Source organism: Giraffa tippelskirchi, chromosome 6 (genome assembly GCF_054371585.1).
Source record: "Giraffa tippelskirchi isolate mGirTip1 chromosome 6, T2T-mGirTip1v1.2.pri, whole genome shotgun sequence".
NCBI classification, from domain to species: Eukaryota; Metazoa; Chordata; class Mammalia; order Artiodactyla; family Giraffidae; genus Giraffa; species Giraffa tippelskirchi.
Genome location: NC_137280.1, coordinates 138,637,419 through 138,660,787, shown reverse-complemented (window position 1 = coordinate 138,660,787; position 23,369 = coordinate 138,637,419). Strand labels below are relative to the sequence as shown.

The window sequence follows — 23,369 nt, the reverse complement described above, 5'->3', positions numbered from 1 at the left end:
ACTTCTATATAAATACTCAAGATCAGTGAAAGCAGGGACTTGAACAGATATTTGTACACTCACATTCACTGCACCAATATTCACAATAACCAAAAGGTTAGAAGCAACCAAGTATCCACTGATGGGTGAATAAGCAAAACATGATATATTCATACAATGGAATATTGTTCAGCCTGGAAAAGGAAATTCTGACACATGCTATAGTATGGATGTATCTTGAAGACATTATGCTAAATTAAATAAGCCAACCACAAAAGGACAAACAGTATGATTCTTATATGAGGTACTTAGAGTGGCCAGATTCATACAAAAAGTAGAATGGTGGTTGCTTGCCAGGGGCTGGGAGGGAGAAATGGGGATTTAATATTTAGAGGATACAGAGTTTCAGAGGAAGAGGATAAAAAATTCTGGAGATGGATGGTGGTGATGCTCACACAACAATGTAAGTGTAACTAATGCCACAAAAATGTATACTTACAATAGTTAAAACGGTTAAGCTTTGTGTTGTATATATTTCATCGCAAATATAAAAGAATTCAAGGTTTGGAATCAAAACCTGGGTTTAAGGAGTAGGAGGAGATGAGTTTAGTACATAGTTCTGACAGTAATGATAGTTTCATAGGTATGTATATGTACTTATCTCCAAACACCTCAAGTTTTATACATTAAATATCTACAGCTTTTATATGTCAATCATACCTCAATAAAGTGGGGGGTTTTGTTGTTGCTATTTGTTTGTAATCTGGCTGCGCCATGAATGGCTTGTGGGATCTTAGTTCCCTGACCAGGGATTGAACCTGGGCCCCAGCAGTCAAAGTGCCGAGTCCCAACCACTGGACTGCCAGAAAATCCCCTATCAAGTGATTTGGGGAAGAAAAAAAACAAAAAACAGGGTTCAAATTCTGACTCTGCTACTTACTACATGATCCTTAAGAAAATTATTTAACTTCTTTGAACCTCAGGCTTCTCATTTATAAAATGGGAGACAATATTCAAGTCCATGAGATAAAATTGTTATAGGGCAGAAAACAATATTAAACATTTAGCACAATGCCTGGCATATAGCAGGCATTGGGTTAATATTAGCAAGAGGATAAATGCCACCAGACATGAGATACCATGCCACATGAGTTTCGAGAACCAATGTCACTTTGTGAGGTTGAAATATGTCTGCTGAGCGACAATGCTAGAATGAAAAGCAGGTCTTTTATACCAAGATGAAAAGTTTACACTTTGTCCTGAAGCCTGTGAAGAGTCACTGGAGGCTTGTAAGCAGTGGAGGGAGATATTAAAGAAGAAGGGACAGAGGGCAGAGACAACTGTATATTTCACTTGGTCATGGGCTTTCTCCTCTCCATCAACACATACCACTGGCTTCAGAGAAAACAAACCATTAAGGGAAATGCCACATTTAACACTCTCACTTGGCAGTTAGCACCTTAACAGAACAGGGAACTTGGATATAAAGAAGTAACTAGCCTACTATAGACTGTTTTGCCTTTACCTCCCACTTGAAACACTGGGTGGAGGGTACACTGGCCTCCCATGCTTCTCTGACTTAGCCAGGGCTTCCCACTGCCTTCTCCATCTGTCCCTTAACCCATGCCAAGCTTCCTTTGGCCCCTTAACATCTGTCATGAGCAGGGCTGGGTCAGAAGCATCTTGCTTAGGTTATATAACCCGCACATCAAGGATGGCCTGTGGCATATAACCTCATCTAGTTCCAACTTTCTAATGTGGTCACATTTTCACCACTGTCACTAAATGTCATCTAAACAGGCGCACTCTTACTGACTTCTCTATTTTATAAAGCTTAAGCTTTTATGTGAAGCTCAAGGTAATTAAAGTAACCAAAAGCGTACATTTCTCCTGGGTAAGCTGCATTTTTCACTTGCTTCTGCTCAGTACCCTAAATGAGATTTTTATTTTACTGTTTTTTCCCCCTGATTACCCAATAATAAACATTCCACCAAGAAAATATCAAAATTATAGAACGTACAAAAGGGAAAATAAAAACCACCTATAATCTTTTCATCCAGCTATAATACTCTTAAAAATACTGGTATACATCCTTCTAGGGTTTTTTTCCCTAGTTTTCTATGCATATTATTATACTTTAAAAAATTGGACTTATGTTGTACACAATGAAAAATTTACATTTTAAGTAACACTTAGTGACTAGTCAACAACTTCACATTGTATGTCATTAATAGCATACTGTGAACCTTACCCCTGTCATTCAAAACTGTGTTCTAATGACTCCACAGTACACTATCATTTGTGTATCAGAGCCCTGATCTCCACAGTCCAAGTTGTTGCCTGCACAAGCAGTAGGCCTGTCGTGGCGTGGGGTCTCCTGGAATAGAAGACTTTTTTCTAAGTCACACAATGGTGCCATTTAAGCTAGAAAATGCCCAAGCACACAACAGAAACATAACCTAGCCAGTTTCCTGTCATTGGAATGTTTTAGGTCATTTCCAGTTATCTTTATTATGAATATCTTTGTGTATATATTATGAACACATTAACATACGTTAATGAAAACAGTTTTTGATGCTGCTGGACTTCTACCAAGTGCTTCAGTGTTCTTTTCTCTACAATTTCACAATTATAGATGTTTCCATTCTAATACTGGGCAATTAAATATGTGACAAGTGCACACTTTCAACGTGCAACTATTTGATTATTAGAGAGAATTATTTTTAGAAGTTATGTATTACTTCTTCTCTTAAAAATCCCCTATTCATATTCCTTGCCTGTTTTTCTATTGGAGTACTGGTCTCACTGATTTTAGGGGCTCTTTGTATTTCAAGAATGCTAACCCTTTAACTACCGTATTTATTTTTAAATTTTATTTGACTGCACTGAGTCTTTGCTGTGGTGTGTGAATTCTTAGTTGTGGCATGTGGGATCTAGCTCCCTGACTAGGGATCGAACTGGGGCCCCTGCACTTGGGAGTGAACAGTCTTAGCCACCAGACCACCAGGGAAGTCCCTGTCATGTATTTTTTAAATATTTTCCCCAATTGTATGTTATCTTTCAGTTTTGCTCTGCTGTTTAAAATTTGTACATCATTTTTAACTTGGAAGTAATAAAATCTATCAGTCTTTTCCTTATGTCTTCTGCCTTTACTTTGATATTTAAAAAGCTTTCTCCAAGTCAGATTGATTTTACCCACATGTGTTTAGTTTTTTATTATACACCTCATAACTGCAACCTAGGTTCTTCTAATTGGGTTTGGTTTATCATGTTCAGAGTCTGTTAACCTGTGCTGAACCAGGTGGCTGCTCTGGCTGGTAGAGCACTAGATAGGGAATGGAGAATTGATGACAAAATGAGGGGAACCTTCGCCAATGGACTTGGACTCTCTGCGCCTGAATCCTGTTAAAATGTAGGAAATTACATTTGGATCCCAAGTGTTACCTTTTTTAAAATTATAAACTATGGTACATATAAACAGAAGGCTGCACAGTGTGATGAATAATCATAAAACAAATGTTCATGTAACTGCCATCCACATCACTGAGATGGAGAGTGAGGAAGAGCAAAGGGAGGAAGAGAGGAGGGGGAGGAACGGGGAGTGGGAGGGAGGGAAGGAGGGAGAGAAGACAGAGTCCTACAATGGGTTCTTTTTCAAAAACACTTTTACCTCTTGATAATCACTGTCCTGAGGCGGCAATCTTCACTTCCTTGTTTTACTTTATACTTTGCTCTCCTGTGTATTCATCACCTATCTTTTCTGCATACTTCTAAGCTTTTAATGGCTTTATTTTTTTCATCCTGATTTATAATCCATTTGGAATTAATCTTATCAGATGACCTGAGGAATTAAGTTAACTTCCCACAAATGATTTTTCAATTATTTCAGCACTGTTTATAGCATAATACTTTCTTCCTGAACCAGTTTTTTAAAGTCAGATCTCTTGAGATATAATCCATACTCTTATGATAGTGTCATGAATTTTGACAAACACCATGTGTAGTCACAACAATCAACACACATAGATGGAGTATTTCCATCATCCCCAAAATTTGCTTGTGCCCGTTTGTAGTCAATCCCCCACTCCCCACCTGCCAGCCCCTGGCAACCCTGATCCGTTCTCTCTGTTCATGTGGTTTTGCCTTTTCCTGAACGTCAATGAAATACACAATGTATAGCCTTTTGAGTTCAGCTTTTTCACTTACTGTAGTGCTTTTGAGATTCATCCATGCCGTTGCTTGTATCAGCAGTTCATTCATCTTATTGATGAGAAGTATTCCATTGTAGGGACACACCACAATTCATAGATTCTATCTTCCACCACTAAGTATGACGGTAGCCATAGGGTTTTTGTAGATGTCTATTATCAGATTGAGAAAGTTCTAGTTTGCTGAGTTTTTATCATAAATGGATGTTCAATGTTATCAAATGCTTTTCACGCAGTTATTAAGCAACACATTTTAGTCCGTCTGCCTTGAGAGTAACAGACTGCCACTGCAGAGACTTGAGGCTATAGTCTACTGTCCAGGGAAAAAGGCAGGGTCTTGAGCACCCCGGCCACTGATCACTTTGAATCCTGTGGGCAACTTGAGTTTCCCACCCTACCCCCAGCAGCTTAGAGCTTTTGATCCCTTAAGGGAGGAAAATCCAGGGAAGCCAATGGCATTTTGTGTCCCCAACATCCACTGACTGCTTCCCTCTGTCTGGACCTCAGATGTGGATTCAAGAGGGCCAGTCTCCTGCCCTCCCCTAGTACCTCTGGTGAGCACCTGGTGGAAGTCTATGGAGGACAGTCTAGCTGAGATGGAACTCCTCTGCTACCTCAGCTACCCTCGATTTACAGCTCACCCACATGTGTATTTTGGGCTACAATTCACTTGATCTCTTCTCCCCAGATGGACAGTGGCTGAGTTTCTGCTCCCCAAGCTCTGTGGGAGTGGGGACAGTTGTGAAGCCCATCTCTCTTTAGAGGCGCTTGTCTCTCTTCTGAATGAGGCTGTGCCTCCCAGCCTCATCTTTCTCATGAGCTCAAGCAAAGTAATGATTTTGTAGTTTATGTCATTTTCTCATTATTAGGAAAGAAGAGATATGCTTATTAGCAGCTTCCTATATTTGAAGCAGAGGTGTAAGAACATTTCAATTCCACCTTCATCCTAAACCAAATTTATATACTTAAGTCTGTTTGGGGGCCTATTTTTATTCTTATACAAGAACCATGCTGCTCTAATAATAAATCTTTCTAGCTGTGTAAGTCACCTCCCAATCTTCTAAAACTTCCTCAGCTTTCTATTAAGCTTCCCAGGTGACCTTAGGATTATACTGTCTAGATAAAAAAAATACTTTTGACATTTTTATGAGAATTGAAATGGCTGAATTACTGAGTTATGCCATCCAAGAATGTAGCATGCCCTACCATGTAAGTCTTCAAGTGTCCCAGGAAAGTTTTATAGTTTTGTTTATATGGGTCCTGCATACTTTTCGTATGTCAAGTTTATTCCTAGATATTTTCTATTTTAGTCTCTATTTTAATGGCTTTTTTAAAATTACATATTCTGATGATTGCTAATTTAAAGCATAAGCATTGACTTATACTGATTTTGCAACCAACTGACTTACTGAACTCTCCTTACTTCTAATAATTTTTCAGTTGATTTTCTTGGTTTCCCAGGGAGGCAGTTATATGCAAGTAATAATTCATCTCTTCCTTTCCAAAGATTTTTCTCTTATTTCATTTTGTCTTATGGCTTTTGACTAAACTTTTGGGAAATATTAAATCAACATGAATAGTCAGCACACTTGACTTGTCCCCAACTTTGGTGCGAAACTCCAGAGTGTTATCATTAAGTATGATGATACTTGAGGAAGATACAACAAATTCGCTTAGTCAATAGCTACTCAAATTTCCTTCCAGCCAGTATTTGAAAAAGAAAAGCACAGCCCCTGACATTCAGAAGCTGGCTAGGCACTTGACACAGTTATTCTCCTGTTGAACAGAAACCATCTCACAGAATACCAACTCAGACACGGTCATTCTGGGAACATGATTAAATGAAATAAAACAAGTACACAACATAATTTCATCTAAGCCTAGACAAAAACAAGGTCGCAGTGCCACCCACAAAATACCAAACACCTTCTCTTTGCTAAAATGAGTGACTGTTAATTCTTTATCAATTATTTACAGCTATTTCCTCACCCAAGTTTGCCCTCCCTATATGTAAAATTTATTGAGACAATCAATCATAGAATTTCCCCCACCCACCCACACTGTCTGATGACATCGAATTCAGAGCAAACCCTACCAAGTCAACCAACCAAAGCCCAAATCATATAAAATCACGCCACCAAAGCCCAAATCCTAACATCCTCTTGCTGAGGATTCCCCATGGTCGCCATGGTATGTGTTCTCCCTTGCTGCAAGAAGTAATAAACCCAACTTGTTCAACTCTGTGTTCATGATGGTCTCTGGCTGCAGAACACTGACATGTTTTAAGAGGCCAGAAAATTAGAAAGTACATTTCTAGACTACTTTACAGCTAAGGTTCAGTCTTATGACACTTCTGCAAGTCACTGATACCCACTCCCAATTCAGATAATAAAGTGAAGAAAGTGCCTGCAGACCAGGGGAAAACATATATAGTCTGGGGCCCACTTAGAAATTCTTTGAGCTAGCTAAGATCCTTAATAATTCCCTTCTGCTTAGTCTAACAAGATGTTGAAATGGGACACTTGCTGTCCTAGTGTGGTGTCTTACACTGAGGCACTACTGTGATAGGTATCAAGATGCCAAAATGATTGTGACAGCATCACTTCTAACTCCCAATTATTACTCAAGTTCATCTTTTGATCAATTCTAATCCAGAGCCATAGAGAGAAATAGAATGACCCAGCCCATTTCTTCACAGGATTCTTAATATTTTTTCTGTAAGTTTTTATGCCCTTGTAGCATACATATATTTTCATGTTTTTTTTTTTAATTAAAGTATAGCTGATTTACAATGTTCTATCAGCTTCTGGTATACAGCAAAGTGTTTCAGCTATATACACACACACACACACACACACACACACACACACACACATACACACACACATATATATCCCTATACACACATATACGTTTTCATATTCTTTTCCATTATGATTACAGGATATTGAATAGTTTCCTGTGCTATACAGTAGGACTTGGTTGCTCACCTATTTTACATATAGTATTTTGTATCTGCTAATCCCAAACTCCTAACTTATCCTTCCCCGAGGCCCTTTTCCCTTTGGTAACCATAAGTTTTGTTTTCTATGTTTGTGCGTCTGTTTCTGTTTTGTAAATCATTTGTGTTGCATTTTAGATTCCACATGTAAGTGATATCATAGTATTTGTCTCTTTCTGACTCACTTGACAATGTGAAAGGACAGTATGATAATCTCTAGGTTTATCCATATTGCTGCAAATGGCATTATTTCATTCTTTTTTATGACTGAGTAGTATTCCATTGTATATGTGTACCACATCTTCTTTATCCATTCATTTATCAATGGACATTTAGGTCACTTTCCTGTCTTGTCTATTTGTATCATTCGTATTTCATTAAACTTTTAAGATACGTCCATATCCATTTTTTCCCTCAAAGAATTAAGGAGTGTTTTATTATCAAAGAGATTATGCTTAAACTTTCTTTAAAAGAACAAATTTCTGATTTTAGGGTAGTATGATTTTAAAAAGTGGTCTATATGATTCTTATTTAAGAGAATGTGACGACTTCTTTGTAAATCAAAATTAAAATTGTAGAATCAATTTAGAGTCTACAACTATAGAATTTAAAATTTGTAGAATCAATTTTACCAATTGTTACAGACATTTGAAAAGACTGGTATTCTCCTTAAGAGTACGAAGTTTGAAATATTTATTAGAGCTACTACTGTCTAGCAAACTACCTCAAATTTCTGTGGCTTAATAAGAACTTACTAATTTCTTCATGAGTCTATAGTCAGTTTGTGCGGTTTACCTACCCTCACCTGTCATCAATGTCCACCGCATCAGCAGCTATGTGGATGTAAAGTCAGTTTGTGCAGTTTACTTACTCTCACCTGTCATCAGTGTCCACCGCATCAGCAGCTATGCGGATGTAAAGTCAGTTTGTGTGGTTTACCTACTCTCACCTGTCCTCAGGGTCCGCTGCATCAGCAGCTATGCAGGTGCTGGCTAGGCTCTCTCATGTTTTGTGGTTGGCTGGCTGTAAGCTGGAGCCCGCATCTCTCTTTCACATGGTCTCTCATCCTTGAGCGTCAGCCTGGGCTTGTTTACATAGAGAAGCAGAGATCCAAGAAAGAATAAGGAAGCAGAGACAAGGCTGAAAACCTGCCAGCTGTCACTTCTGCCACATGTTATTAGAAAATCAGCCCAAATTCAAGAGGTCAGAAGAGACTCCACTTTGCAGTAAGAGGAACTGCAAAGTCACACTGTAAAGAGCATGAATACAGGAAAAGAGTCACGAACTATGGCCAGACAGATAAAATGAACTTAAACCATTTAAATCAGATTTTCTTATGCTGGGGTCCACTATGGAAACTTGAAACTTTAAGATGACCTTCAGGAGGTTTAGAAACAGTTTCAAATTGACTGCAGAATGTGTTCCTCCAAATGTGCATTAAACAACCCTTTTAGGTTCATTTATGCCTTTTCCTTAAATTCCACTTCATTTGATATTAATATTGCCATCCCTTACTTTCCAGAGTAGAATTTTTATGCGTCTCCTTGGGCCGTTAAGTGAAAATAATTATTCATTCAGTCCCTACTGGATAAACATAAAAAAACATTTTACTTGAATGCACAAGTATGATTCACTTACCAATATTTTCTCTTCAATCCAATGAATTTGTGGTTCCATAACAGATACATCCTAAGCTGTATACTAACGTTAACTCACAGTAGGCTGGTGTGCTTAAGACTAAAGGCTAAAACCTGTCTCATACAGAGAATGGACCCTAGATAGTTACATCAGACAATGACTGAAAAGAGGGGCCTATTCCTGGAAGTGTTAATAATGTCATCTATGTAATTTTGTCCTGCTTTAGAATCTTTCTGGAAGCTCACCCACTCCAAAACCTTTCCTGTTTTAAACCCACACATGTGACTGAGCTCTTCTTAATCAACTAAAATTGTTACTACAACCTCTGCATTAAAGTGAAATCCATGGAAAAAATCCAATCATTTTCATCACTTGTGGAGAAACACATCCATTTTATTTTGCAGTGTTCACAGTATACTCACTTCACATGTCCTTCCCCTCAGGGTTAGCTGGAGCCTCATTCACAGTTTGGTAACCTGGAGTCAGCTCCAGAGACAGTATACTCCCCTCTGCATCACACATCCTATATACTTCTCAACTTCTGGAAGAATGAAGTGGTCCTAACTTTCATACAGTTGAAAACAAAACCCAGATTGGCCTGACAACATAACCCTTTATTGATCCGTATGACATTTTTCATTCTTACCTTTTCCCCTCACTCTATCTCTTTAAGAAAATTAATTTCCCCAAAACCCAAAGACAGTTTTCCAGGGTTCCCTGATGTCTACTCCCAAAGCCCCAATTCTCTACTCTCGTAACACTCAGCACAGTGAACACTTGTAATTACTGACTTACTGAATTACTCTGCCTTTCCCAGTAGAGTGTGAGCTCCACGAGCAGGTGTTGATTCCTTTTTCACTGCCTGTATCCTCAGCACCGGGCATATAATGGTTGCCCAATAAACTGAGCTGAAGAAAACAAAAGCTTACCTTAAAAAAAATCTATCATATGATAGCCAGGGTAATGGCTACCTTTTGGGAAGAGAGGTGGGTAGTGACAGGGCAGGGGCCTGAAGGAGAGCCAGGGATGCTACCATGTTCTATTTCTTCATCTGCTTACCTGGGTACGTTCATCACTTGATCATTTATGCAGCTAAACTTGTGACTGGTGCAATTTCTGAATGTGTTGTTGTTGCTGTTGTTTAGTCACTCAGTCATGTGTGACTCTGTGACCCCAAGGACTTTAGCTCGTCAGGCTCCTCTGTCCACAGGATTTCCCAGGCAAGAATACTGGAGTGGGTTGCCATTTCCTTCTCCAGAGGATCTTCATGACCCAGGGATCAAACCTACATCTCCTGCTTGGCAGATGGATTCTTTACCACTCAGTCACCTACAAAGCCCTCCTGAATGTGCTATACACCAACAAAAAAAGTTTAAATCTATCATAATTCTCTAAAAAACAAAAAGGAAATTACAAGCATCCAGTTATTGTTGAAGAGAAGACATCAGTTTCTGACCCATGTAAAATTAATTTCAGCATGGAAACTAACCAGATGTACTTAGCAACAGTCACAATGGGAAAGGTTCATTGAGATAATGTATACACCACATATACACCTGGGTACTTCAGGACAGGACCCAGTCCTGAAGGTTAGCAATTAGTACACTTTAACATACCAGAAGCAGTTCCAAATGAAGGCTGAATCTTAGATTACAAGCAAACACTCTTCATTAGACTCCAAGATGTTTGGTTCTTATCTATTTCAAAACAGTTTTAACAGCCTGATGAAGCAGCATCCTCATTTATGCAATTTATAGTTACAGAGTCCACAACACCACCTGGTGTGTTTTAGTCACACCCGAGGAAGTAAAAACTCTTGAGACTAAAACTCATAGAGCATCTGCCCCGAGAGAAAGCCTGGAGATCCTCTGGTCCAGGGATTCTTAGCCACACATCACTTGGGCATTCGTTACCAGTGCAAACCCCTGGGCCTCCACACCAAACCATGACTCACTAAGTCAGAGAGTGAGGCCCAAGGATTTAGATCTTTTAACAAGCCCTTCAAGTGATTCTGAAGGTGTTCTCCAGACAACTCTGAGCCTCTTATCTTCTAGGTGAATTAAATGGAGGCCAAGCAGGGAGGAGACTTGCCCAGAGTCTTCCTTCTGGTTAGTGATTATGACAAGACTAGAACAAAGGTCGCCTTCCACCACACCAGTGTTATTTCCATGCTTCCATGCTATAGTAGCTTAGGACCCAGAATGAATCTGCCCTACACCTCAGTGGCTTATTCACTGAGCCCTCTGCCTTTTTTACCCATACATAGGTTAATTGCAGAGGCGTAGAAATATACCTGTATATTCATTAGGTATGCATAAATAGATACTTAAACCTAGAGTTTCTAAATCATAGTCCAGTATTTACAAACTGTGTAACCCACAGATAGTTATTTGTAAAATAGAGCACAGAGCATGTCAAATAATGAGGTCCCAATAAATAGTAGCTATTATTAATGCCATCTTAAAACATGTCACAGAAGCTACATTCTTCATTTGACTCAAAGTGCAGTCCCTGAAAACAGAATCATCTGGAAGTGCTTATTTAAAACAGATTTCTAGTGAATCAGAATCTTTGGGGGGGGGGGGAGGCGGTGTGGAGAGGGACCCAGAAGTCTGCATTAATAATCACCCCAGGTTCTTCCTCTGCATATAAACATTAGACAAACACTGGACTAGGGCCGTGGACAGAGTGCCTCTTGTCTAACAACAAGAACCAGGCAGTGCTGAATACTCTTAACAATTTCTGCTAACAAGAGGGAAGTGAGTGCCATCTACTGCCTTATTTTAGAACACAAGGCTGAGACTGGTTCTTCTCTCTAATTGAATTCACTTTGAAAAATGAATCAATCCTAAACAAGATAGCCAAGCAACAGAAAGCACTGTTGGAAGGAGACATAAAAACAATTATTATTTAAGGAAAATAAACTTTATAAGTTAAATGATTTTGGGAGTTTTAGATTAATATATCTAATAAATTCCTACAATTTCAAGTTTCGGCTAAAACAGTAAAGGATAATATAAACCCTCACCCACTGGTCAATGCCAAAAGTGAAAGGAAAAAGTGAACCACAGAATGTTGCACTGAACATTGCACTGAACATTGCACTGAAACAACATGCAGGCATGCTCCCCTCCACCACACCCCCTTAGTCTCAAGAGAAAAATCAAGTGAAATAATAAGGAAAAGCTTTCTTATCCTATAACTTTCTACTCAAGTCTGGTATCAAAACTACCACCTGCAGGGCACTAGCTACAAAGTTAACATTCCTTTCAAACGGTACCCAAAAAAGCCTTCTGAATTATATAGTCTGTAACTATGTTTAAAGCTGATTTCCCCTTCCTAGTTGCAAATACATAAAATATACCCAGAGGCTCTCAAGAAATGGACAGAGCTTTATAAATATTCATATAAAACCAGCAGTGGTACTTCATATTTCAATAATTCAATAACGATTCATAAAAAGCATTTGTCTTTAATTCTTGTTGGTTTTAAGAAATAAATGGTAAAATATATACACCATGGAGTCTGAAGAGTCCCATCACAGAGCATGAATGACGGTCCGGTTGCGAAGCTCCTGGATATACTCTTTGGCGTGGGTGACTGCTGTCTTTGGTGCCTCAGGTGGAGGTGGAGGGCCTTCCACCAACTTCACAAAATAATGGCAAAAAACCTTCTCCATAATCCCAAAGCGACCTCTGCCGTGGTATCGGATGCGTTTCAGGCATTGGCCTCGCCCTGAGGTGGACTCAGCTAGACAGGGAAGAAAAAAAGAATTACACAAAACAACCATAATTCTATCTGCAAGATTACAGCTTGATCAGCTGAGCAATTCCTGTCTTCTCCTCAGCTAGATTCTAAGATTACATGAGCTCGCTGGCTGGCTAGAGCAGGCTTATCTAAAGATGAGTATCTCCTGAGTTCTTCCTTATAGATCAGGCAGGTCCTGGAGAAGTAAGAGTGAACAAGACCAGCAAGGGCCCTGGCTCCATACAGTGCACACTCTAGAGGAGAATGACAGAAAACAAACACCATCATTTTAGTCAGCGACAAGTGCTATGAATAAAACAAAAACAGTGATGTGACAGAGACTGAGAGGGTGTTGTGGGGGCAACTTCAGACTGGGTGGTGTCAAGAGGCATCCCTGAGGAAGAAACATTTGATCCAAGACCAGAATCAATCATTCATGCAAATATCTAAGGACAAGGTGTTCCAGGCTGAGGAAACAGCAAGAGCAAAGCCCCAAAGGTAAGAACATCCTTGGCTTGTTTTAGGACCAGAACCTGCTAAAATACAGTAAGCAAGGCAACGAGTGATACAAACAAGGGGAAGAGATCAGAGATGAAGACAAGATTACACAGAGCCCTGGAGGTTGTGAGAAGAACATTCTGATTTTATTCTAACTGTATGAGAAGCCTCTGGAACCAATGGTTCCCAAATGCTATCCTCAGGCTACTACACCAAACAAACTTACGGAACACATTTAAAATGCTGATGCTGACATTCTAATTTTTATTTGGAGTGGGCCTTGGAAATCATATCCTGAGCAAACAACATCCCCCAAATGAGGCAACTCTGATTCACAGTCAGGTTTAGGAACTCCTGCATCACCTCTATCCCCTCATCTCCCTGCCCCCATTCTACATGTCAAGGTTTGACCTGGTAAAATTTGAAAAAATCTTTTAAATAGTACAAGAAGCAATCTATTCACCTGTTCACCCATGGTAAATCATAGTAACTACCTTCTGAATTTAGTCTTACATTTTTAGTTAATTTAATAAGCCTTTTAAAAAGGCAAAATCTATAGCATACATAGCAAATTAATTCACTTTCATATTCACCACTTTTATTCTTACTGTGACAGAACGTTATATTACAGAGAGCCACCGACTCAATGGACATGGGTTTGGGTAGACTCCGGGAGCTGGTGATGGACAGGGAGGCCTGGCGTGCTGCGATTCATGGGGTCGCAAAGAGTTGGACACGACTGAGCGACTGAACTGAACTGATGTCCAAGTATGTGCTCCACAACTCTCTGACCACAAACCTCTCATGAAATGATTTCAGCAGAACCATCCTGGCTTTGCCAAAGAGAAAGTTAAGGATGAAAGTGACTAAGAAAACTGCCTAGGGTTTCAGTGAGATAAAGTGAGAGTTAACTGCCTATTTATCAGATTCATCTACTTTAGATTCACTAAAGAAGTGAATTTAAGAATTTCCAAAGATTGGGGTAGGGGGCAGGTGGGCAAAATGGATGAAGTGAGTCAAAAGGTACAAACTTTCAGTTATAAAATAAATAAGCCATGGGGATGTAATGTACAGCATGGTGACTATAGTCAATAATACCCATATTGCATATTTGAAAGTTGAGAAGAGATATTACAAGATCTCATCACAAGAAAAAAAAACCCTGTAACAATGTATGGTGACAGATGCTAACCAGATTTGTTACGGTGATCACTTTGCAATACTGAATCATCCAGCTCTACACCTGAAACTAACATAAAGTTGCATGTCAATTATACTTCAATAAAAAATTTTTTTTAGTTTTTCCAAACAAAAGCCAGTATTACACAAATCACTTTATAATATAAAGTACTTCCAGGTGCTCTGAATCCACTTGTCAGGAGGAATCCTAAAAATAAAACCAGTGACACTGGGAAGAGTGTAGAAACTTCTGAAAAGATTTTACAAACATGATGGCTAATGTTATCCAAAACTCCTACTCTACCCAATTTGAGTGTCAATTTCCAAATGCTCTAAGAATAAAGAATACTATACTCCAGGGAAAGAAGTATCAAAATTAGCTAACTGTGCAACACTACATAATCTATCAAAACACAAATGATCAGTGCTATCAGGGTCTATGCTACCTACCTTTTTTCCTCCATTTCTCCAAAAATACCTAAGAGTAAACACTCAGAACCTGAGAAATGCCAGCTATGATTTCCTCTTTAGGCCATAAAATAACATTTGCCTAACCTTCATGCATATAATGCCATCACTTTTTTATGTCAAAATAAAAACATTAATTCTTCTGAAACACCAGGATTCTTTAACACCCTGGAACGGGAATACACAACACAACCATTAAGATCTGAATGAAATCAGGGCTTACAGTATAGATTCCAAATTGGTTTATGGTCTCCCCTCCTCCAGTCTCTCCTCCACTAATTATGTATGTTGAGTTTCAAACTGCTTTAGTACAGAACTGTTTCAATTAAAATGAAACAGCATGTAGACGCCCACTTTCATAGCAATCTGTTTTAAATGAAACTTGGAATTGCTGTTTGTTGAGTGAGTGAACAGCACAGTTTCGGCAGATCCAAAACTGTGCCGTTCACTCACTCAACAGATAGAAATTTCAAGTTTCTGCTGAATGTGAAGCCAGGCTTCCCTGCCCATCACCAAATCCCGGAGCTTGCTCAAACTCATGTCCATCCAGTCAGTGATGCCATCCAACCATCTCATCCTCTGCCGTCCCCTTCTCCCGTCTGCACTCTTGCCCAGCATCAGGGTCTTTACCAACGAGTCACTTCTTCATATCAGGTGGCCAAAGTATTGGAGCTTCAGCATCAGTCCTTCCAATGAATGTTCAGAACTGATTTCCTTTAGGATAGATTGGTTGGATCTCCTTGCAGTCCAAGAGACTCGCAAGAGTCTTCTCTAACACCACAGTTCAAAAGCATCAATTCTTCAGCACTCAGCTTTCTTTATGGTCCAACTCTCACATCCATACATGACTACAGGGAAAACCATGGCTTTGACTAGACAGGCCTTTATCAGCAAAGTAATGTCTCTGCTTTTTAATATGCTGTCTAGGTTGGTCATAGCTTTTCTTCCAAGGAGCAAGCATCTTTGAATTTCATGGCTGCAGTCACCATCTGCAGTGATTTTGGAGCCCAAAAATATAAAGTCTCTCACTGTTTCCATTGTCTCCCCATCTATTTTCCATGAAGAGATATCTCTGCTAAATTTGCTCAAATTCTAAAATAAATTTCATAGTTTCCCAAGTACACACAGTACTAATATGTACAGTTTTGGTCCAACTCAGGAGAACAATTTGTATATTCTTCCAAAGTACTACTACTGACAAAAAACAAAACTACAAGTACTAAATGTTTTAAACTACAACAAAAGATATACCATCACCTAATTGTATGGGTATTACACCCACTGAAAAGCAAAAGTGTACGTCACTCAGTCATGTCCAACTCCTGTGACCCCATGGACTGTAGCCCACCAGACTCCTCCGTTTATAGAATTCTGGAGTAGGTTGCCATTTCCTTCTTCAGGGGATCTTCCCAACCCAAGGATCAAACCCAGATCTCTGGAATTGCAGGCAGAACCTTGCCGACTGAGCCACCAGGGAAGTAGGCACTCAAATATTTTTTGAATGAAAGAAAAAACATTAAGATATCTCAAAAGTAGAATCAACCTTCAAAGACAATGCCCAGCAGGTACCATGTATTGAAAATACTCTCAATATTTCTGATTACCTGTATTTAGGTAAATGCGAATCTTGACATTAACTTCAGAAACCCTCCCCACTTCACCCTTCATCATTCTTAGCCTAAAAGACTGATTTGCAAAGTCAGTCGTTAACTTTCCCTGAAGTGAACTACTTTAAGATGCTATGAATCATGGAGCAGTGACATTTTATTAGTCCATGTCCACTTGTTAAGGCCTATCACTGTGTCATTAGTCATCATTACAAGTTTGAAAAGGAAATGAACTTTCAAAGTCTATGGTCATGTAACACCAGGTATGAGCTTTAGACTGATGACAAGCATTTGAAGGAATTACCATATAATGAGAACATATGCTACCAAAAAAGGACATCTCTTAAAATGTCTGAACTTACTTATTTCAGGGGACTGAAAGAGCTTTTGCTGAGCCAAACCGGCAATCAACAAGTAACTAGGCTTTCAAACTCTAAAAGAGTTTATGGAATGAAGTATCTAGGCCTTTTCAAAGACTGTAAGATCAATCAGTTTCCCATATTTTATGGGTAAGAATCAACAAACTTTACCCAAGCCTCTCCCCTGGGGTTTCAATCTGTGGTGAGGCCTGAGAATCTGTGTTTTTAATAAGTGAAAGTCACTCAGTCGTGTCCAATTCTAGAACCTCAGGCAATTCATATCAGGACAGTTTAGCAAATACAGGGATAAACTGCCTGATGTGTTGTGATCAGATACTTCATCTTCCTGGGGGTACTCATCTCCTTTTCCTTCACAACAGAATCAGGCAACAAAATACTTAGCAAATGGGTTTTTAAAATCGTAAGACAAATCCAGACTTACTAGCCCTACTTAAGAAAAGAGATTCTGACCAGAACTAGATGAAAAGAAGATACAGGAGGGGCAGAGGTTTCTCAGCAGAAACGTGCATAAGAAGACCAGTATATTAAAGGACTATTCACAGTTAAGTTGATTTCTGCTTAAAGGTAATATTGGACTTTGCTCCTTCATTTGGGAAGACGAGATTAAGCTCTTCACCCTCTCGCTATATATACTGACTACTGATTATATTCTTTGCAGCCAAAGATGGAGAAGCTCTATAAAGTCAGCAAAAACTAGACCGGAAGCAGACTGTGGCTCAGATCATGAACTCCTTATTGCCAAATTCAGATTTAAATTGAAGAAAGTAGGGAAAACCACTAGACCATTCAGGTATGACCTAAATCAAATCCCTTAGGATTATACAGTGGAAGTGACAAGTAGATTTAAGGGACAAGATCTGATAGACAGAGTGCCTGATGAACTATGGACAGAGGTTCGTGACACTGTACAGGAGACAGGGATCAAGACCATCCCCATGGAAAAGAAATGCAAAAAAGCAAAATGGCTGTCTGAGGAGGCCTTACAAACAGCTGGGAAAAGAAGAGAAGCGAAAAGCATAGGAGAAAAGGAAAGATATTCCCATCTTAATGCAGAGTTCCAAAGAAGAGCAAGGAGAGATAAGAAAGCCTTCCTCAGCGATCAATGCAAAGAAATAGAGGAAAACAACACTTCAAGAAAATCAGAGATACTAAGGGAACATTTCATGCAAAGATGGGCTCAATAAAGGACAGAAATGGTATGAACCTAACAGAAGCAGAAGATATTAAGATATTAAGATATTAAGAAGAGGTGGCAAGAATACACAGAAGAACTGTACAAAAAAGATCTTCACGACCCAGATAATCACGATGGTGTGATCACTCACCTAGAGTCAGACATCCTGGAATGTGAAGTCAAGTGGGCCTTAGAAAGCATGACTACGAACAAAGCTAGTGGAGGTGATGGAATTCCAGTTGAGCTATTTCAAATCCTCAAAGGTGATGCTGTGAAAGTGCTGCACTCGATATGCCAGCAAATGTGGAAAACTCAGCAGTGGCCACAGGACCGGAAAAGGCCAGTTTTCATTCCAATCCCAAAGAAAGGCAATGCCAAAGAATGCTCAAACTACCACACAATTGCACTCATCTCACACGCTAGTAAAGTAACGCTCAAAATTCTCCAAGCCAGGCTTCAGCAATACATGAACCGTGAACTTCCAGATGTTCAAGCTGCTTTTAGAAAAGGCAGAGGAACCAGAGATCAAATTGCCAACATCCAATGGATCATCGAAAAAGCAAGAGAGTTCCAGAAAAACATCTATTTCTGCTTGATTGACTATGCCAAAGCCTTTGACTGTGTGGATCACAATAAACTGTGGAAAATTCTGAAAGAGATGGGAATACCAGACCATCTGACCTGTCTCTTGAGAAACCTGTATGCAGGTCAGGAAGCAACAGTTAGAACTGGACATGGAACAACAGACTGGTTCCAAATAGGAAAAGGAGTACGTTAAGGCTGTATATTGTCACCCTGCTTATTTAACTTATATGCAGAGTACATCATGAGAAATGCCGGGCTGGAAGAAGCACAAGCTGGCATCAAGATTGCTGGGAGAAGTATCAATATCCTCAGATATGCAGATGACACCACCCTTATGGCAAAAAGTGAAGAAGAACTAAAGGGCCTCTTGATGAAAGTGAAAGAGGAGAGTGAAAAAGTTGGCTTAAAGCTCAATGTTCAGAAAACTAAGATCACGGCATCTGGTCCCATCACTTCATGGGAAATAGATGGGGAAACATTGGAAACAGTGTCAGACTTTAGTTTTTTCGGCTCCAAAATCACTGCTGATGGTGATTGCAGCCATGAAATTAAAGACGCTTACTCCTTGGAAGGAAGGTTATGATCAACCTAGATAGCATATTTAAAAGCAGAGACATTACTTTGCCAACAAAGGTCCGTCTAGTCAAAGCTATGGTTTTTCCAGTGGTCATGTATGGATGTGAGAGTCAGACAGTGAAGAAGGCTGAGCGCCGCAGAATTGATGCCTTTGCAATGTGTTGGAGAAGACTCTTGAGAGTCCCTGGACGGCAAGGAGATCCACCAGTCCATCCTAAAGGAGATCAATCCTGGGTGTTCACTGGAAGGACTGATGTTGAAGCTGAAACTCCAATACTTTGGCCACCTCATGCGAAGAGTTGACTCACTGGAAAAGACCCTAATACTGGGAAGGATTGGGGGCAGGAGGAGAAGGGGACAACAGAGGATGAGATGGTTGGATGGCATTACTGACTCGATGGACATGGGTTTGGGTAAACTCTGGGAGTTGGTGATGGACAGGGAGGCCTGGCGTGCTGCGATTCATGGGGTCGCAAAGAGTCGGACACAACTGAGCGACTGAACTGAAACAGATTTAAACAAAAATTCCATTTCACTTGCATCTGAATTCCATTATGAAATGCTACTGATCAGCTAAGAAGCCAATATTCTTACGAAATTGAATAAAATTAATTAAATGTCATCTGATATTCAGTCACGGAGCAGGAAAGATCACCAAGAGGTTTTAAGCAAATGTTCTTGCCCTTCATCCATTTCATCTCTTCCAGTGATTCTGGGTCCTTCCAGCATTACTTATTCATGCTTCTCCCAGAAGAAAATGCTTATGATTAACTACTGTGGCCTGCATCTTCTGAGTTGCCATTTTGATTCCCCTCTAACTCTATATATGTATCAGAATATAATTAATTTTACAAGATTCAGCTTTAAAATAAGATGTTTCAATTGAAAACCGTAACTTATTTGAATTTCAGAAGTAGGTGTAGTTGCCAGCATCAATTCCAGATGAGGTGAGGTAATATATTAACCAGAGTAAACATCTCCAGTAGGGCAGAGGTTATGTGACAAAGTGGAATTTAGATGATCTTTTAAAATGCTAATTGCTGAAAAACTATAAGGTACAGCTAACTTCCACTGTAACGATTCAGCCTTTTCCCCTCCGTGTGGAGAGCAGCAGTTCCCATTATCTTGAATGAAGTATCTTTAGTAAAACAGTCCTTCTTATATGTAGGTTTGGTAGACTGAGAAAATTTTGTTTTGACATCAACATCTCTGTTTGGTGACAAAACTCCTGAAGTCAGGTGTAACTGCTGCATTAACTCCAACCTATGTTTTGCTTTACTGTGGTATTGGGGTGGGGTGGGGAAGAGCTTTGTAAGAAACACTGATCTCTTTCTAGAAAAAGATCAGTATGAAGGTATGTTACCAAAAAACCCTTTACATTTTTACAGTACACCATGCCTTCCAAAACATTTCACTTACATTAACTAGATGTGACACAAGCCTACAAAACCAAAGCTAATGCTTTAGGATGTTAAGAACAAAGAGGAACCAACACATCTGGGTCACTAAGTCTTCAAAGGTCCCCTGGCTTTTATAATTCAACAGATGATTTTCCATTCTGGTACTAGGAGGACTAACTTACAGGATACCTTTATGGATGAGGCACCTGGCATGGCACATTATCTATAAAGACTTTCTAAGTCCACTGTGATCCTTTATGTATCTCTTTCGGGTTGACAAAGAATTCATTTTTTTAAAAACCAGCTACATTCTTATTGTGAGTAAAGGATCATTATACGTATCATCTTGATATCCATTATTTAATAACTATCAGCAATAGATTTCATGATCTCAGTCTCATTAGAGAACAAGTAAAAATAAAGCAGCTAGGACCATTACAACAGACTTAACATTTGCATACTGAAGACTGAAAAGTAAGCTCTTACCAGCAGTTTCCAACGGTAAACATAGTCCAAAGTATTTAGATATCAAAGACTGTTATTAGATAAAGAACTTGGCATCACTGCTGGAAGATATTTTCCAAAGCTAAGAATATTAAAGATCTTACCTATATATAAATTGGATCTGAATTCCACATTGTGGTCTCTTACTGCCATATCTTGTGCTTCTAAGAGAACCTAAACAAGGAAAAGAAAGGCATTCATATGGCTGACCTTGAACTAAAACAGAATTAAATTTCTCATTTCTTGTTGTTATCTCTATATGACTGCTAATCACATGCTTTCCTATTATAGTCAATTTTAAAAAGAGAATATCAAATGATAACAGAACTAAGGAAAATGGATACGGTGAGCTTTTCTTCCTCAGACAAGAACTGCAAATGCAAAGAACACAGTCGATCCTGCTAAGTTTTAAATGGAATGTGTAAGCTGTAAAGGAGGAGATAACAGCACTAGCAGCAGCATCCCTGGTAATGAGCATTATGTCTTTGAGTCACAGACTTTGTCAAAAAGTTCAAGAAGCTCAAGAGCTAAATCTTAGTGAAAATTCTTAAACTTTGGATCCAAAATAACCATTAACAACATCAGACAAATAGAGAAAAGCATACTTGAAAATTTCCTTTAAGAATTATTAAGTTTAGAGATTTTCCTGGTGGTCCAATGGTTAAGACCCCAAGCGTTCAATGCAGGGGACTCGGGTTCAATTCCTGGTCAGAAAACTAAGATTCCCACATGCCAGATGGCACAGCCAAAAAATAAAAACCGAACAAAAAAAGAATTATTAAATTTATACTCCATTAATATTTTGAATTAACTTTCTCCAGAACACATTTTTTAAAATAGGACAATAGTTGTCAGAAATAACAGAAAGCAGATCTTTTTCTCCTTTAAAGACAAAGAATGTAGTACAAAGCTGGATACACAACAGATACTTAGTAACTGCATTCTGAATGGTAATAAATAAGAGGCATTATAAGAGAGCCTCTTAGAAGTCTGAATCCAACAATCTCAGCTATTCAACTACTAAATTAAAAGATCTGACTTAATGTGAAAATTAACTGAAGTACAGAAAATAATTGGAGAAGGAAATGGCAACCCACTCCAGTATCCTTGCCTGGAAAAATCCCATGGACAGAGGAGCCTGACAGGCTACAGTTCATGGGATCGCAAAGAGTCGGACACGACTGAGCAACTTTACTTCACAGAAAATAATGCTGATTTCCCCAGATGTCCTCAACTCAGCTTTCTGAAACAAAACACTCATGTGCCTAGAATGAGTCAGCATAAATACCAACAGTATATTTGCACCAAGTGAATCAGCTACATTTAGAGCTAGAGGGGTCTTTAGAGATCATCCAATTCAACCCCACCTAGTTTACAAATAAGAAAAATTGAACCAGACAAGTGCCTTGCCCATAGTCACAACAGAAATTGTCAGAGAAAAGATAAGACCAAGTCACCAGAGTCCCAGTCCAGTGCTTTTTCCAGTGGAAAAAAATTACTTTTAAAATCCCAAGCTCTCAGTTGTAGAATTGACAAAAAAATCTTCTAAAATAATGTATCAAGACCCAATAATTTAAAATAAGATGTATATAAATGACTTTGTGGTACAAATAGAAGCATCTCAGGAAAAACAATACTTAAAGCATAGAACATTCCCCTAAGGTATAAGAACATTAATAAAACTGAGTACCCTAAATCTGTATAATATAAACTCTGCACTTAAACGAGGTAATTCCGGATTTAGGCAAAGCTTACTAACATCTGCAAGACAACTATGTGCTCCTTTCCCACCAATCTTAGGTTACCTCTTTAATTATCTGGGCTCCTTTTTTGTCACTGAATTCCAATTGAGCCAGAGCCTGGTCAATTGACATTCCTCGTATCTAGAATTAAAGGATAACAGACAAGAGAAAATAAATAAATTGGTTTACCAGGTCAGCATTGTCACTTCAGTGAAAAGTAAAAGCCCTACATAATCCAAATAACTTCTAAAAATAGCTAACAAGTTACATGCTAATTACATCTCAGTAAAAGTAGGGAAAATTTTTTTCATTAAAAATAAAAATAGCTAATAAATGCAAAGGAGAAAAATACACGTTTGAGAAGGTATGCCACCACTCTCTTTAAGTTAAAATCAAACTTAAAAATTTCAACCATTAACCTGGATTTTAATAGTTTTGATACTAATAAAAGAGAGCAGACATGACAAAGAAAGATCATAGGTTGGCAAGGACCCTGGCAGGCATAAACGGCATCTCATTCTCCTACAGCATAAATGTATTATTATACACGTATTTGCATCTTTTGCTTCCTCTCATATATAAATTTTATTTTCTGTGTAAAAAACTTAAAAGGCAACAGTTTTGAAACAGGTTGAATCAGCTTTTACAGATATGTAAGTTTGCTTCCTAGATTCTCTAACTGT

General features: G+C 38.9%; 1 protein-coding gene across 6 annotated transcripts in view; it reads right to left on the bottom strand.

Annotated features, from left to right (window-relative positions):
* Nucleotides 1-9,198: 9,198 nt before the first annotated feature.
* The window catches only part of MRPL22 (mitochondrial ribosomal protein L22), a 43,671-nt gene continuing 29,500 nt past the window's right edge, over nt 9,199-23,369 (bottom strand). For all 6 annotated transcript variants that reach the window (XM_081501892.1, XM_081501888.1, XM_081501891.1 and 3 more), the window contains 3 exons: nt 22,750-22,827; nt 21,049-21,118; nt 9,199-12,576 (listed from right to left, as the gene is read on the bottom strand). In XM_081501892.1, coding sequence (XP_081358018.1) covers nt 12,365-12,576; nt 21,049-21,118; nt 22,750-22,827 — 360 coding nt within the window. In that variant the 3' untranslated portion in view covers nt 9,199-12,364. The remainder of the gene's footprint in view (nt 12,577-21,048; nt 21,119-22,749; nt 22,828-23,369) is intronic.